General features: G+C 38.8%; 2 protein-coding genes across 2 annotated transcripts in view; both read left to right on the top strand.

Moving 5' to 3' along the window:
- Window positions 1–3,342: 3,342 nt before the first annotated feature.
- On the top strand, window positions 3,343–8,198 carry si:ch211-1a19.3 (uncharacterized). The gene is made up of 5 exons (XM_057361984.1): window positions 3,343–3,905; window positions 4,507–4,603; window positions 6,584–6,737; window positions 6,955–7,100; window positions 7,205–8,198. Coding segments are annotated over exons 1-5 (729 nt in total). The 5' UTR covers window positions 3,343–3,575; the 3' UTR covers window positions 7,207–8,198.
- A 221-nt stretch (window positions 8,199–8,419) lies between these two features.
- wdr18 (WD repeat domain 18) overlaps window positions 8,420–18,701 on the top strand; it is a 62,671-nt gene continuing 52,389 nt past the window's right edge. The window contains exons 1-3 of the mRNA XM_057362488.1: window positions 8,420–8,657; window positions 10,108–10,218; window positions 10,338–10,471. Coding sequence (XP_057218471.1) covers window positions 8,448–8,657; window positions 10,108–10,218; window positions 10,338–10,471 — 455 coding nt within the window. The 5' untranslated portion in view covers window positions 8,420–8,447. The remainder of the gene's footprint in view (window positions 8,658–10,107; window positions 10,219–10,337; window positions 10,472–18,701) is intronic.

Genomic DNA, 18,701 nt, shown 5'->3' with positions numbered 1-18,701 from the left:
GGGATTTTAATACGCCTTTAGTTTCAATTGAAGACTTGCATTTAAATCTTTAGGCGTATCTTTAGATTCACAATGTATTGTCCACAATTTCATTTTTAGTGCAAAAAATAAGATACTTTGAGAAATGTCACAGTGGTTTTGTCCATACAATTAAAGGGGTCATATTTTGTCTCGTTTTCAAAGTCTTTATGTTTATGATGTGCTAAACAATAGTTGTTCATGTTTCGATTTTCAAAAAATACTTTATATATTACATATTTCACCTGTGTTTTACACAATCATCTCGATTCTCAGAAAACAGGCTGTTGAGTACCTGGTTCTATGAAGTCCCTCCTTCCGAAATGCTCTGATTGGTCAAGCTGAGCCAGTCTTTTGTGATTGGTTAGATCGCTTAGATTGTGTGTAGAGATGTCCCGCTCATTACCCTATCCGTGTTCCAGGGTCAGGGTCAATGTAAATTTTGGGGTTCATGATGTTACTAACCCAGGAAAAAGTTTGTCCCAAAGAGCCGTTCATTGTAATCTTTAAAGGGGTCATATGACACGGCTAAAATGAATATTATTGTTTGTTGTAGATGTAATGCAATGTGTTTACACGATTTAAGGTTCAAAAACACTGTTTCTTAACACATACCGTGCAAGTTTGTATCTCCTCTTTGCCCCGCCTCTCTGAAAGGCACAGATTTTTTACAAAGCTCATCGCTCTGAAAAACGAGGTGTGCTATGATTGACCAGTTAACCAGTGCGTAGTGATTGGTAGAATACTGCAAGTGTGTAACGGAAATGTAACGCCTCTTACCATATTTGGCACATCAGGTTCCAAAGCAATTGTACTGACAGGTACGCCCACCTTACTTGCATATACATTTGGGCGGTCTTAGTCAAATCATACCACAAACTGACGTAGATTTGTGGGGGTGTGGTTACACGAGACGTTTCAGGCAGGTCTGGGTGAGCATTCGCTTTTAGATAGAATGCATCTTTTGTTCAGACACTTTAATTTTTGCAATTTTAATTCTAATGCACCCCATATGACCCCTTTAAAAAGAGATTTCTGTTAAAGAAAGTGTTCAGAGTTCAAGTGTTCGTTGCGACCGGGCAGATGTTGCTTATGCTCAAACAGCTACTACTCAGCAACTAAATTTAAAGAAGTTAAATTCCATCGACCTTCCCTTTAAAGTCAATGGGGATCAATGTTGTTTGATTATCAACATACCTCAAAATATCTTCTTTTGTATTCTGCAGAAGAAAGAAACTCAGGGTCAGTAAATGAGTAAAGAATTTTCCTTTTCGGGTGAACTGTCAATCTAAGCATTGTATGGTGTTCATGTTTTTGATACCCAATCTTTGCGGGTCTCTCTTAGAATTTTTTAAAGATCAATACAAAATGTAAAAATCTATGTTAAAACACTTAACAAATGTTTACTTTATTCCAATTACAAGCAACTTAGAAAGAATACAGTATATGTCATGGTGGGGGAGGAAGAACCCAAATGCAGGCAGCGGCAATAAAGGGGTTAACAAAGACTTTTATTAATAGAACACAAAACAAAACACCCTCGGTGGGGGAAAACGAAACTAAGAATAATATATATATAAAATAAAGACTTCCCACGTGGGGGCAAAATGTAAAACAAGAGCAGCAAAATACCTAACTGAAAAAAACACGACACAACGCCATACAAAACACGGCAGGGGAACAGGGCAGGGCAAGGTAACTCGCAGACAATGACAAGGCAAGGTAACAGGAATCATGAACACGAACTTCCACAAACAGGTAAGTACACGGCATGGATACACAATGAACGAGCACAGAACAATGAACACAAGGGCATCTTATAGGGAACAAACAAAGGAAAATAACGAGGGGCAGGTGAGGAACATGAGGCACGGCAGGGAAGCAATACGGAAAACGAGAGGGGCGGGGCCAATGACGAGACAAGAAAGCACATGGAATGTCAATATTAAACAAACCATGACTTTCTCACACTAAACACAAGGGATCTGTCACGATCCTGCCACAAGACTAGAAAATCATGAACAAGAAGGCAGGACCATGACACTATATGGCTAATATTTATCACCTTGAAATTATAAGGTTCTGTAGCATTCTTAGGAGTTTTGAGATATTGAGCTTCAAAGTTTTTGCATTCAATTTAACTTTGTAGATAAAAACATTTGTTTGATTAGAAAGGCCAATAATGTACACAGCATAAACAAAAAACATCCCATCATGTAAATAAGTTGTCACGGAGTAAGAATATGTCGACTTTGTCAAATAGAACCTATATTTTTATATTTGTTAAAGCACATTTATGAAAAAAGGATATTCGCTTATATAGCCCTGTTCTTTTTTTATGTATTAAAAAGAAAAACCAAAGCATGTTTATTTTCAATAAATATTTTAATTTATTAATTTATATAAATATAAATAAATGTCTGAGAATTTCGTAAACATTGGGTACCATAGACCTGAACACCACACAAGCATTAAGAGACAGCAAACATTTTATTAAGTATTTTATTAAGTATTTGCTTTTTATATACTTTCTAACAATATTTACTATAGAAAGAACTTTTATAAAAAAACTTTCATAGAAAATCTTTTACAACGAGCACATCTGCAAACCCCCAGACATGCTACTCTTCCAAAATCAGGCAAATCTATTTCAAAATTCAGCAAAATTTCAAATTCAAGCACTGGAATTCAGTACAGGGGGGTAAGCTGTGGCCCATGGAAACAGCCACCACCCTACAACATTATGTAATAGCCCCCTAAATGATGACTCATCACGCTGAGGAACTGCTCTAACTAAACCCAGCACACAGCTCACATGTGCTGCTGTTTACCAGTAGATGGCGCTTGAGCTTTCAGTCTGCGTTTGCCACAGGAGTTGTCTATGTTTATTTACTTCTCTGTAAGAGAAAGTGAATGACAGATCAAATATAAGCAGTGAAAAACACCACGGATATGAATTCCATATCTATATATATTTTTTTGTATTCAGATTTCTAAGGTTCTAAGGTCAATCCTCCCTCACTTCTGTGTACAGTAGGCTATGAATGTGTGACTGAAAGAAGCATGAACACAGTGTGCCTGGCAAAAGTTCAGGAAACACTGAGTTGCTCATGCTCTGAAGGTCTTAATCTTTTTTTTTAAATAAGACATCGCAGCGGTTCCAAACTCGCCCATGAGCCAGGATCTCTGCCAAGACAAAAAGTGAGGAATGGAAACTGAAACACACTCTTTCAGTTAAAAACGAAGGAGGTTACTTTAGTTTTCCCAACTATGAAATCTCAAGCTGATGCGTCACATAGCGGTGAGCCTGCCGTTCAGGAGGCTGACAACAGAAGCACGGCCACTCCCCTTTCCTGAGCTCCAAGGGGCTGAAATTTAGGGGAAGCCCAAGCTTTAAAAGTTTCATTTCATTTGCAAAGAACCTGGAGTCAACACCTTGCCTGTCTCTCACCAGCAAACACACAGCAGCTGGACACACCAGCCCATTAGGCACGGATATCATCGACCTGTGAGGATCACAGCATCTAGTTTCCTTTTAGCCACTGTACTGTACGTGGATGAGGATGACAGCCTCGAAGTCTTCTCAGACTACCCGCAATATCGTGATCGCCATCCTCGCCATCTGGTCCATCATCTCTATTATCATCATTGTGGTGTGGGCAACCTCGGCGGACATGAAAAGTGCCAGCCAGTGTCGTGCGGAGATGCAGGAACTCAGAGAGAAGCACGAAGGGTCTAAAGTTGTGTGGACCAAAGACAGAAGGGCTCTTGAAGACCTGGTAAGGCAGGGATGGAAAAATCAGAGTGTCTTACAGAGGCAAATCGACCAGCAAAAGGAGCAGTTGCGATTTCTCAACCTGTCCCTCGAGGCCAGCCAGCAAGAAAATGTGAGTTTTGGAGCTTCTTGTTCACCTAAATTAGTCAAAGAGCACTTGAATGTTCATATTAAACTAATTTCCACATTTTCTATGAATCATTAAATTGACAAATACGGTTGTTATAAGAACATTGACTCTCATTTACCTGAAAATATATATTTTTAAGTTAAATTTCCCCTAAACGCATGAAGTCTAGAGCAGCAGGGTTTGGTTTGCGACAAACCAAAACAGGAAAGAACATGCAGGTCAGCTAAACCCGAGCAGTTATGCAAATATTTGTCAAATCAGTTAATCCTAACATTAAAAGCAGCAAACTCCCATTGAGGAGGCAGGAACTCAATCACTCCCCTTCCTGGAAAAAAACGGCACTGATAATGCTTACATTGTTTCAGTTCTTCACATTTCATCCACATGCCTTTACTTAAGTGGTTACAAATTCTGTGGATATGTTTGTGAAATGCCTTTTTTGACCTTTGGAGGTGGTGGTGTCCACTCGCACGCCCGTGAGATGTGACGACCACTCCTTAATATCTCAGTGCTAACCTCCACGGCCAAGCCTCACCCCATTACTGATCTTCAGCTTAATGATAAACTTGACATTTCTTTGCAGATAATTCTGTACGGTAACATCACGGTTTTGAAGGGCAAGATTGAAGAATACAAAGTCACGGTGGGAAACCTCAGCGCTGAAATCAGCCTGCAAAAAGGTAGGAAAATTCACGTCACAGTTTTTCCTCTGCTTGGAGCAGCCATGAAAGGAGCTCTCTCTCTCTCTCTCTCTCTCTCTCTCTCTCTCACACTCTCTCTCTCTCTCTCTCTCTCTCTCACTCTCTCTCTCTCTCTCTCTCTCTCAGACGATATTCTTAGATGCATTTTCCCATGTAACCATAGAAACTTGGGAAACAACAAATAAGCACTGCTTGTTAGTAACATGGATTTCTCTGCAGTGGCTGTTATAAAAACATGACATTCGTAAGCTCGCTGCGTTCAGAAACGTACTAACTCATTTAACTTTTTTAAAGAAACAGTGTAAATGAAAATTCTGTCTTCATTTACTCACCTTCGAGTTGTTCCAAATCGGTATAAATGTATTTGTTTTGATGAACACAGAGAAAGATTTTTGGAAGAATGCTTGTAACCAAAGAGTTCTTGGACCCCGTTGACTACCATAGAAAAAATTGCTTTATCAATCTCTTTGTTCTGTTGAACACAAAATAAGATATTTTGAAGAATGTAGGAAAGCAATTTTATCCTTTTAGCAAACAGCAATATTGATATGTAAAAAATCGATTATTTAATACTTAATATACTGTATATGCTAATATTTAGCATATATATATAAATATACAAGTATGTGTATTCAATACAGCTTGTTAATCGACGTCACGCCGCGTTGAATGTGGCTCCATCTTGGGAGGATGGCTGCTAGTGCGTTCAATGCAGTGTTTTGTTTTCTTGTTTGATTAGGAAATCATATCAAAACAATAGCAGTGGAGTGTTATACTTCTAAGATGGAAGCGCCACTGAAACACGCAACATAGGGTGTGACGTCAGCTTCACATTCTCTATAATCCTCAGAATCAGAATCAGAAAGAGCTTTATTGCCAAGTGTGCTTGGACACACAAGGAATTTGTCTTAGTGACGGAAGCTTCCAGTGCACATACAGGTTAAAAAAGTGACAAGGCACAGGTAACAAAATGTAAAAATAAATATGTGTGAGACAATACACATTTGACAAAAAGGACAATATTAGACAAAGGGACAAAAGGCAGTATATTGTGTGTACAGATGTGCTATATACAAATTATACTGTGTTATATGTTATAACAGGGATAAGTTATGCAGGGAAATGTGGATAGCTGAATATTATATCAATAGCATATGTATAATAAATATGAGTATATATAGTTGTGTATTGCACGTTTTTATAGTTGTGTATGGCAGCAGTCCAAAGAGAAAGTGTGCGGGGTCCAGAGTTCTTTTACTCACTCTGGATGAGTACAGTTCTTTGTGGGGAGGGTTGTGCCAGTGATTGCTCAGCAGTCCTGACAGAAGAACAGGATTTTGCGGCTCCCCAAATACAACCACCCTGCGATCCTGTTTATCCAAATTTTTATTCACCATATCAAGCCCGAATATTGTGATTTCGGAAAGGATTTCCTGCCTCACTAAACAACTGCCGGAAATAGCTCCTGACTGCATGAGATATGAAAATAAATGGGGCATTAAAGAGATTGTTATACTGTAAGCACTGATTAAAATCACTCCATTGAACCGCTCAGTAAGGGAAAAAGTTAGTGGGCCTTCAAAAAAAACAGGATAGGTGTGATGTCCAGAAAAACATTTCACACCAAGACCATAATTTAACACCAGTGTCGAATTTGTGACAAAGGAGCAAGCGAAGAACACGTTGCAGCGGTTATAAGCTACCACCCGAAATAGTGCTCTTACATCACCCAGGCCTCTTCAAGAAACAAACTGATAAATTACCCGGCCTGGACATTACCTTATAAGCCAATGGAATTATGAATGTTTTTTTTCCACCAAAGAATGTTTGGCGTATTGTTAAGAGTGTTTAAACATTGTGGATGGGCGATTGAAATTGCATGTAGTGACATGAACGTGAAATAAATATCAAACAGTGTGAGATGTTATGACTGAGGAGAAATTTTCATTATTTTTTCAGACCAGATTGAAGGCCTTGAGCATAACCTGACCCTGAAGGCCCAAGAATTGGACTCGTGCGGGGCTTTACACATCGCTGCCGTACAGCTCCAAAACGCTGCGGAGAAACAGCACAAGGCCTGTGAGACGTCCAAGCAGTTTTTACAGAAGCAACTGTAAGTCATAGCTCACCCATTGCTCTGCATTATTCAATTCCATCTAATCGCTTTATATTAACACATTCGTCAAATGGCAGATTGAATAAAAAACATACAGGCTAATGCTTTATGAAAATACTGTACATTTATTCTTGCAGATGAGATTAAAGAACCATGTTTTTGCATTTTATTGCTGCAGTGTTTTGAAAATTTTGACATATTCGTTTCATCATAGGACAAAGTGCAAAAATACAGATATCCATGAGGAGGATACAGCTCCATATCACTTTGCAATCAATGAAGACAATGGAGCCCAGAGTATCACTACAAGTAGCGTTACATTGGCAATGATCCTTTGCTTAAGTCTGCTTCTGGTACCATGTAAGTGTTCTTTAAGCTTTAATTTAGTATATATAAAGTAAAGAGCATTGATAATGAAACTTTGAAATGTTCTGTGTGTTAATAAAACTCTGTTTTGTTCTCAGAGATGAGAGGAAGACTGGATGATGGAGTATCTGGGTACACGTTTCAGTGCAACACTGTTCTGAGGATGCCGCCAGGTGCACTTGTAACCCTGGACTTGAAGCACATTTTATTCTACATTTGCAATAAAGAGCACTGAAGTCAATTCGATTAGTATATTCAGTGTCAGTCAAGTTAGTTTCATCGCAAAGGGTTTTTGCTGACATTCAAAAAATGTAAGCTGGGTGAGATCGGAACGCTAGATTCACTTCATACAACTATATGCTGTACTTCATTGGTGTTCACTTTTTTAAATCTTTGTTTTTTTCTTTATGAAAATATATTGAAGTTTAACTTCTAGACGTTTGAGATTTGACAGACCTATTTATTGGAATAACCAGGATAAAATAGCAAAAAGATATTAATGTTAATTAATTTGTTTTACCACTGTTAAAAAAATTCTTTAAAGCTATTTTTAGATAAAGTTACAACTATAACTATTAAAGATAATATACTTCTAATAAATTGTTCCATCTTTTCAAGTTTACAGTAGTAACAATAACAGATTTATTTTATAAAAACTGTACTATTTCTCACTGTGGTAATTTTGAGGAAAGACATTCGAGATGCACCAAAGCTTTATGTTATGACTGATACAGGTATACTGCCATTTGTCTGGATGCAGAATCAACCAGTTAAAGGAGACGTAGAAATACTAAGAGGCATGTTTGTCACAATTTATCTCATTGTGTCCCAATCCACAGACTGTCACCTGAAATACGTGTGTCAAAGACAAAACCAGCATGGGATACACTGAGACAGAATAAATTGTTTTTTGTGTGTTTTGTTATTACATTTATTTTATGCTAGTAAAGAAAAATGAACTGTATTTGTCTGGTCAAATGATCCAGCTGAATCTATGCAGTGTTAAACAAAAAAGCTTTCATTAGTCTACTGAAATGAAGTCTTCATCTTTGTGAGTGTACATGTTTTAAAAAATAAAAACGACTGAGAACACTTACTTCTGTGAGTATAAATGATTTTAATGATTAAAAGCGCTATCATTTTCTAATGTTGCTTTAACATGAAAGTAAAAAAGTTATAAAGCGACATTTTAAGGGCACGATTAAGTGGAGTACACACAAAAGTCTTTGCTGCGTACTACGAACAACATTACCCAGAATTAATCTCTGAACCGGAAATGACGCCTCACCGACGCATCCGCCCACCTAGCCTTCCAAAATAATCGCGCTTTGTGTGTTCAACATGTCGGCTCCCATGGAGGTGGTTCTGTCCGCAGATTCTGCGGGACAGCTGTGGAACTGCGCAGTTTTTGACCCTCATGCCGGGACAAATCTCTTGTCCTATAGAGGGGGTAACACCTCCGCGAGGTCTTTAACTGTCCTGAATGGGGAATACATTTTAGGAGCTCAACTCGGCAAGAACTTCATAAACGTGTGGGAGATCCAGAGAAAGGTGGGTACAGCCTGCTGCATCTAACTTATTCACTGAACAAGATTGTTCATGCACACAAGGACAGAATTATAAATGGCTAAACTATTTTCCGCATTGAGCCGGCTAGGTTTGTTTTTAAAGGGTTAACGTTAACATGTCAGTCAGATTTGACAGCATTGTCCTGCAGTGTGGAATCACCAAATTAATACAATCTGAAATAATGTTACCAACATTATATTTTGTCGATACTTTATTTTATTCTTTTATTAATTTGTTACACCGCAGCGACATAAAACAAATAACACAGTTAAACGTGGTTAAAATGTCGAAGAATAGGCTCTAAAAGAAGTGGTGACCAATTGTGTTGTAAAAAATATCTAAAATATACTATTTATCTTATAAATATACATTTTAAGATATAATATTGTTATTATTTTGAGTCGTTTTTATCTTCACAATTGCACATACCACTGTCATCAATTTTGTCTAGTTTATATTATTCTAACCCGTTAATGTTAGCCTATGTATCATAAAGAGGCTAAATATGTTTGTATTGACATTTTTTTGTTTACCATTAACACCAAAGATGAATTGAAGAATTTTTTCTTTGTGTGTGATTGGGTTAAATATAGCTATTCAATTGTGTTTGACATCCCTGAAAAAAAAATATTTTAGGTATTTGTTTAATATTTTGGTCAAGTATTTAAAGGACGAGCAATTGAGCTGGATATGAACTTGAGCTATCTCTTCTCTGGTGTAGTTAAAACTGAACCAAAAATAACAACAGTATACTTGCCACAACAAGAACTTCATTGTACTACCTTAGTGTTTGCATTTACATTTAGTCATTTAGCAGATGCTCCAAAGCGACTTACAAATGTAGTAAACAATAGAAGCAATTGGAACAATATAAGGACAACAAAAAAGCTTAAGTGCAGTAAAACTGGTCTCATGTAGCCTACCACGGTATACAAAGCTAAGTTTTTAAAGTATAGAATGAGTAGAAAAGAGATAGAAGTCAGTACTGCAGAATCTGCTGATCTTGTAATAGTGGGCAGATCATTCCACAAATGTGGAACAGATCCAGAGAAGGTGCGTGAGAGCGATTCCCCCCCCCCTTTTTGGGATCAAGATGTCAGTCGTTTGCAGAGTGTAGGGATCAGGTGGGTTCATAAGTCTCTATTAGAGAGTGATGCAAAAACAAAAAGCACTTAGTTTAAGCAGTTTATATATTTAAAAGTTCATATGTCTTTACAGTTAGTTGTGATGACCTTTGCTTATCAAATAAATACATCAGAATCACATTTCAAAATGCCTAAAACAATGACATAGCAGTTCTGCCATTAGCCTCCTATTTGTGCACATCATTAAAAAGTGAAACTTCTGACAGCTGCGGTTAACTTGCACCAAAGTGCTGAGTCTGTTCCTTAGTTTTTCTTCACTGAGTTAATGCTCTGTGTTTATCTTTCAGGACCAGTTACAGCAGAAGGTCGTATGTCCTGGGATTGTTACCTGTCTGTGTGCATCTCCTAATGGTCTCTATGTACTAGCAGGCATCGCTGAAGCTATATATCTGTGGGAGGTGAGGAGATGTGCATCGGTCACCAAATAACATTGCACCTCTTTGCTCTGTTAATTTGTACTTCTTGTCTTATGCCTTATGAAAGTATTCATTTGTAATATTTCTCATCAAACATTCAGGTGTCAACAGGAAATTTGTTGGCCATTTTGAGTCGTCACTATCAGGATCTGAGCTGCATGTGTTTCACAGACGACAGCAGCCATTTCGTGACGGGAGGGAAAGACAATCTGGCTCTCGTATGGAATCTCTCCAGGTAAGCTCAAGTTTTTATTATTCAAGGATTTTTATTGAAATTCGTACTGAGATCCGGTAAAAGCCCACTCATAAAAAAATTCCGGATCACACACATATACTGTATATATATAGATATATGCATTTAAAAGAAATATATAAATAAATAAATTAACATAATAATATAAGCAGCAATTCAATGAGGGCAGCAGTATAGCAAAAAGCAGCAGTTCAATAAAAACAAGAACACTAGTTCAATAAACCAGAAATTGTCAATTCTGGTGAGTGGCAGAATTCATAAGTCTAACAGCTTCTGGAAAAAAACTGTTTTTCAACCTGGTTGTTTTTCGCTCTGATGCTGCGCAATCTCCTGCCTGAGGGAAGTGAAACAAATAGTCTATTAGCAGGATGGGAAGAGACCTTCATGATGCTGGCCGCCCTACTCCTGCATCTGCTGGAATATACAGTATCTCACAGAAGTGAGTACACCCCTCACATTTTTGTAAATGACACCCCTCACAATTTTATTATATTATTCATGTGACAACACTGAAGAAATGACACTTTGATACAATTTAAAGTAGTGAGTGTACAGCTTGTATAACAGTGTAAATTTGCTGTTCCTCAAAATAACTCAACACACAGCCATTAATGTCTAAACCACTGGCTACAAAAGTGAGTAGACCCCTAAGTGAAAATGTCCAAATTGGGCCCAAAGTGTCAATATTTTTTGTGGCCACCATTATTTTCCAGCACTGCCTTAACCCTCTTGGGCATGGAGTTCACCAGAGCTTCACAGGTTGCCACTGGAGTCCTCTTCCACTCCTCCATGACGACATCACGGAGCTGGTGGATGTTAGAGACCTTGCACTGCTCCACCTAGGTCTGGAGACATGCTTGGCCAGTCCATCACCTTTACCCTAGCTTCTTTTTGGGTCGTTATCATGTTGGAATGCTGTCCTGCGGCCCAGTTTCCGAAGGGAGGGGATCATGCTCTGCTTCAGTATGTCACAGTACATGTTGGCATTCATGATTCCCTCAATGAACTGTAGCTCCCCAGAGCCGGCAGCACTCAGGCAGCCCCAGACCATGACACTCCCACCACCATGCTTGACTGTAGGCAAGACACACTTGTCTTTGTACTCCTCACCTTGTTACCGCCCCACACGCTTGACACCATCTGAACCAAATAAGTTTATCTTGGTCTCATCAGACCATAAGACATGGTTCCAGTAATCCATGTCCTTAGTCTGCTTGTCTTCAGCAAACTGTTTGCAGGCTTTCATCTTTAGAAGAGGCTTCATTCTGGGACAACAGCCATGCAGACCAATTTGATGCAGTGTGTGGCGTATGGTCTGAGCACTGACAGGTTGACCCCCCCACCCCTTCAACCTCTGCAGCAGTGCTGGCAGCACTCATACGTCTATTTCCCAAAGACAACCTCTGGATATGACGCTGAGCACGTGCACTCAACTTCTTTGTCGACCATGGTGAGGCCTGTTCTGAGTGGAACCTGTCCTGTTAAACCGCTGTATGGTCTTGGCCACCGTGCTGCAGCTCAGTTTCATGGTCTTGGCAATCTTCTTATAGCCTAGGCCAGGGGTCACCAACTGGTGGACTCCGGTCTGAATGCGGACCGCGAGATACGTCCATCTGGACCTCAAAGCCTTTTGACATCATAAATAAATGAACGCCTAACATTATTTTCTAAAGCAATCAAATTTATACCAGGCACATCAAGGTCCGCTCAGTAGCAGTTTGGGTCCTACGGCGCCACGGACAGTTAACATTTGCGCACTGTTGCTACGTTCAGACGTCGACTTAGTGGAGTGAAGTGAGCCGAGACAGACTCGCTGCACAGCGCGCAGACAGATGTAACTGTCAGTGACTGAAAAACAATGTCCTTTTCAAAAGTTAGAAAAGTTGACGCTGAAAACCATGTTTTCCAAGATGAATTTATTCTTCCTGCATCGACATGCCTCGTGTTTGTCTCATTTGCTCAGAGTCTGTTGCGGTCATCAAAAGTGGAAACCTTAAACGGCATTATGAAACTAGACGTAGACACTTTGAAGAAACTTACCCGCAGCAGTCCGAGGTAAGGACACAGAAAATATATGAGCTCAAAGCCCAGTAGGAGCGATCTACACGGGTCCTCACTCACTCACTTACCGACCAACAACGAGCATATGAATGTTCACTAAGAATACAGTGGATCTTAGGAAAACATAACAAGCCCTTTACTGTTGGGGAAATAGTAAAAGAGTGCATGGAGGCTGCGTGTGAAACACTTGTAGAAGGAAAATATTAAACAAACCCCCCTTTCAGCTGCACCAGCCACAAGAAGAGCTGAAATGTTATCAGAGGATGTTCAGTCACAACTTGATGCTGCTATTTGTTAATCTCAGTTCAGCAGAAAACAACACTTTAGTTTTCTTTTAAAGTTGTTCATGTTGAAATGAATGTATGTTCAGTGCAGGTTTAGAGATTAGGGCATTTTGCACATTTTTTGCACAATTGTTATGCCGTCGTATAGATATGAAAAGACATGTTTATTTCTTTGGTCTGCCAAAAACCATCAATTCATGTTTTTAGGCATTTAATTGTCCGGACCGCGGCTGGTAATGAGGGTTCGTTTACTGGACCTCAAGCAATTTTAGTTGAAGACTCCTGGCCTAGGCCATCTTCATGTAGAGCAACAATTCTTTGTTTCAGATCCTCAGACAGTTCTTTGCCATGAGGTGCCATGTTGAACTTCCAGTGAGGGATGAGACAGTGAGAGCGATAACACCAAATTTAACACAGCTGCTCCCCATTCACACCTGAGACCTTGTAACACTAAAGAATCACATGACACCGGGGAGGGAAAATGGCTAATTGGGCCCAATTTGGACATTTTCACTTGGGGATGTACTCACTTTTGTTGCCAGTGGTTTAGACATTAATGGCTGTGTGTTGAGTTATTTTGAGGGGACAGAAATTTACACAGTTATACAAGCTGTACACTCACTACTTTACATTGTAGCAAAGTGTCATTTCTTCAGTGTTGTCACATGAAAAGATATAATAAAATATGTACAAAAATGTGAGGGGTACTCACTTCTGTGAGATACTGTATGTCAGTGATTACCGAAAGGCTGCATCCTATGATTTTCTGAGAAAGCTTTACCACACGCTGCAGTGCCTTCCTCTCTGTAGCAGAACAGTTTCCATACCACACTGTTACACACAAAGTGAGAATGCACTCCACCGCACATCTGTAGAATGTTGTTAAAGCTGTAGTTCCTAGTCCAGCTTGTAAATCCTCCTCAGAAAATATAGCTGTTGATGGGCCTTTTTTACCAGGCTACTACAATTAGTTTTCCAAGTGAGGTTGTCGTTAATATGTACCCCCAAGTATTTAAAACTGGATGCAACTTCCACCTCAGCTCCCCCAATACTCCGTGGAGGAGAGTTCCCATTGACTCCCATAGTATTTATTTTCCCTACTATGGCAGTAAATGAGGGATGAGATCTGTTTGGTTACTGACATTCTTCCAAATATCTTTCTCTGTGTTCATCAGAACAAAGACATTTATGCAGGATTGGGACAAAAGAGTCAATGATGCGACATTGACCTTTAAAGCGACATCAAAAATTTAGCTGAAAACTCTGTTTTAAAGGTGACATTGTTAAATTACTGCTCCACTTCTCATAGTCGGTGCTTGCCAGAAGTGTATAGTGGAACTCAATCTGGATCTCTGGCATGTTGAGAGATGAGACTAGAATATTAAAACAGATTAAATGTAACACAAGGCTGATTTCAGTTCAGTAATTGTGAGATGAGAACAGATTAATGATTTCGTGTCTTTGTAACGAGATGTCTGTCTGCAGGAAGATTTGCATTTCTTTTCTATCACATTCTCTCATATCTTAGTGTAATTTTGTGCTTGTTTCAAGTGGTCATATCCACATTAACATATAATACAGCCTCTGATATCAGAGCCTTTAGCATATGTTTACTATGAAATGTACGATTTTATGATTTGTAAGCGTTTACTCATCATCATCAGAACAGACGTTGTTTAGTAAGTGCAGGATATTTATAATTGTTAAATATCAACCTCAGATGTCCACTGTCCACTGTAACTATTGCTGTAGTTGATCACATTTACTGTGGACATTTTCTACTAACATTTCACTAGCAAACAAATGCATCTATATTAATTTAGCCTTCATCTATTTCAGATTGACATGCGATTTTGTGGTACTATCAAAACATTGCTCTGTTTGTTTAGCATCTCAACTGGCTTGACACAGCGATATTGCCTCAAGTACTGGTGTGTAAATTCTGTTTTTGTAGTAAAATAAATTTGATCACCCTATAGTGGCATTGTAATTACACAGTGTATCTTTAAAATAAATGCCATTTTATATTTTGTGTTTAATGCATCTTTCAAACATTTGCAAATGCAGATTTAATATTCTTATATGGGTCAATGACATACACTCACCTAAAGGATTATTAGGAACACCATACTAATACGGTGTTTGACCCCCTTTCGCCTTCAGAACTGCCTTAATTCTACGTGGCATTGATTCAACAAGGTGCTGAAAGCATTCTTTAGAAATGTTGGCCCATATTGATAGGATAGCATCTTGCAGTTGATGGAGATTTGTGGGATGCACATCCAGGGCACGAAGCTCCCGTTCCACCACATCCCAAAGATGTTCTATCGGGTTGAGATCTGGTGACTGTGGGGGCCATTCTAGTACAGTGAACTCATTGTCATGTTCAAGAAACCAATTTGAAATGATTCGAGCTTTGTGACATGGTGCATTATCCTGCTGGAAGTAGCCATTAGAGGATGGGTACATGGTGGTCATAAAGGGATGGACATGGTCAGAAACAATGCTCAGGTAGGCCGTGGCATTTAAACGATGCCCAATTGGCACTAAGGGGCCTAAAGTGTGCCAAGAAAACATCCCCCACACCATTACACCACCACCACCAGCCTGCACAGTGGTAACAAGGCATGATGGATCCATGTTCTCATTCTGTTTACGCCAAATTCTGACTCTACCATTTGAATGTCTCAACAGAAATCGAGACTCATCAGACCAGGCAACATTTTTCCAGTCTTCAACTGTCCAATTTTGGTGAGCTCGTGCAAATTGTAGCCTCTTTTTCCTATTTGTAGTGGAGATGAGTGGTACCCGGTGGGGTCTTCTGCTGTTGTAGCCCATCTGCCTCAAGGTTGTGCGTGTTGTGGCTTCACAAATGCTTTGCTGCATACCTCGGTTGTAACGAGTGGTTATTTCAGTCAAAGTTGCTCTTCTATCAGCTTGAATCAGTCGGCCCATTCTCCTCTGACCTCTAGCATCAACAAGGCATTTTCGCCCACAGGACTGACGCATACTGGATGTTTTTCCCTTTTCACACCATTCTTTGTAAACCCTAGAAATGGTTGTGCGTGAAAATCCCAGTAACTGAGCAGATTGTGAAATACTCAGACCGGCCCGTCTGGCACCAACAACCATGCCACGCTCAAAATTGCTTAAATCACCTTTCTTTCCCATTCTGACATTCAGTTTGGAGTTCAGGAGATTGTCTTGACCAGGACCACACCCCTAAATGCATTGAAGCAACTGCCATGTGATTGGTTGATTAGATAATTGCATTAATGAGAAATTGAACAGGTGTTCCTAATAATCCTTTAGGTGAGTGTATAAGGATTTTCAACATGCCAATTTTAAAATACAAATAAATAATAATTTATATTGCAGTTATTCAAACATTAGGAATGTGGTGTACACATAAATGCAGATAAAAGTTTTAATTTGATTGTTTTTTATCTGTGAATCGGCCATAGCCAAATATTTCATGTGGTTCAACCGTGATTTGTCTTAAAATGAATTCATTTCCTTGACATGTTTAAAATTCTTAACAAATCTTTAGTATTTAAAGTTTTTAGAAACAATTATTTCAAATTTAAAGTTTTGGTAAGTCATCACATTCAGTATTTTTGTTCTATAATTTTGTCTTCTTAAATTAACAAAATTAACAAACCAATTTTTCCGGAAAATCATTCAACTGATATAAATGTTTTAAAAATACCATTCACTTAAGTATACTGTATCAGAGATTCATATTTCACAAAAAATATATATTTTATTTTTGATTTAATGCAACTATTGACGTTATTGGTCACACCACTTGATAAGTGGTGGTTAGACATCATTGACCCATATAATTGGAGTTAATTTACTTTGTTGTTGAGTTATTTGTACAGCAGTATTGCACTTGGGACACAAAGTAAGTGAGTTACTAAACCAAGTTTATTTAGTGTCGGCATCAAACAGTCAATGAATCAAAATTTCATAATGTTAAACTGTAGTGACTTTAGTGTAGATGACACATTTGTATTATTATTTTCGGTATGTACGCTGTTTTATTTTGCTGCGGTCGTTATAGTCTTTGTGTCATAAACATACTCTACATACCATGGCTGAAGCTACCCAAAACATATTCACGTCATATTTCATCATAAAATCTAAATAAAAAGCCAGAAATTATATTTTACTGCATGAAAAGGAAGCCTATTTTTATACAGTTTATACATTTTTGCTTTGTGACATTACTTTAATTACTGTAATACGTCTAGATGTTTTATATTTGAGTTTGTTTCTGATTCTCATTACTCTGTGATGATTCTCATTAGAATCTCATTACTGTAATACAGCAATCATGTCCATAATGTCCATAAATTAAGGGCAGTGCATCTGCTAGTGTATAAATACTTAACAATTTTATTATTACCCTTTTCCACATTAATAATGAGAATCTTTTTAGAGCATTGAAAATAATGTCACAATGTAAACATTTTAATGACAGAAAAGTGTTACGTTTCCAAAATATAATTTCGCTTTTAATTTTACGATGAAGTGCAAACTAGATACAGAAACAGAAAGTTAATTTCACTGCCAGTAGATGGCACCGTGAGCATTTTCAACGTTCCCACAGGTACAGATGGTGAAATAAATACACACAAACAAGCTTACAGCTCCACTTTATTTCAAGATGTCTTTGAAAACATCTCTACCAAAATAATTAAGATATAAAGCAAGGAAAAGCGACTTTCAAAATGATATCTCTCATTTTTATACCCTCAGGCGTTGTATTTTCATAGCTCTCAGCTATGTAGTAGTAATTCTGCATCTGAGCCTCTCCTGCGTTCAGTCGGCCTGTCTATCTCTCTCTGTATTGTGCTCTGCTGTTATTGTTATCGATCTGATGTAACACGCTTTGAAGCTCTTGAATTGAGGCTGATAAAGAAAGACACTGACCTCAATGTTCTCTGAGCTTTATCAATTATAACAGATGCCCAAACTTCAACTCCGCTATGTTTTTGAAGAGTGTCAGACTCTCGGCTTGAGATTTCCTGCTGAGCTGCACTGACACGTCTGCTGGTTTTGAAGGAGAAGACCAGTGACAACCGACGGTGAAAGACGCGCAAGGATTTTAAATGAAAGTTCTGCGTGTGTTTGTTTGATGGCATTAGGTAAGGTAAACCAGGCCCACGGGCTGCAATATATGAAAGGAGGAAGCGGGAGAGCCCTGCGCTGCCATCAAACCCCAATGAATAATTCAGCATCTGTCTCTTGAGTTTTGAAAGGAGATGATGCGTATCTATTATTCTGTATCTGTACAACTCGGCAGAATAACCTCGGCCTCCGCCGTAATCGACATTCCCTGACCCTCACACGTAGCTGAGAGGTCTCGACCTTAGAAATCACAGTATGCGAGTTCGCCGCACCCTGTGGCTGTTTTGAAATCAAGTGAGTGGCGTATAGCGTCTTTGATAACCAGATATACTGTCTAAGTAGGGAGCTCTCTAGATTTTAATGTTCGCATTTCGTTGTCACACTTCCTTAAGGGAATGTAGTCAGAGTAGAAAAAGAAGTCAATTACAGTTGGACAGTGCAAAGCCTGTTAGTTTTCCCATTCATCTCAATGGAAGTCGCATGGCTGGCCGAGTCTCTTCTCTCATAGGCACTCAGTTCGCGAAATGCTTTTTTTAACCAATCACAGGAGCAGTACATGCCATGTAACTGTTCACTCTCCAAAATGAAAATGACACCCAGACAGCACTGATTGGCTAATGGCACCATGAAAACATAAACAGCCCCGGGTCCTTCATTAAAGACTGCGCCATTGCGTGAGCCATGACTTCAAAAACAGCAGACGGAAAAAAATATCAATTTCATTGTTTTAA

Source organism: Triplophysa rosa, linkage group LG20, assembly GCF_024868665.1.
Source record: "Triplophysa rosa linkage group LG20, Trosa_1v2, whole genome shotgun sequence".
Taxonomy (NCBI): domain Eukaryota; kingdom Metazoa; phylum Chordata; class Actinopteri; order Cypriniformes; family Nemacheilidae; genus Triplophysa; species Triplophysa rosa.
This window is presented reverse-complemented; position numbering and strand designations above follow the sequence as displayed.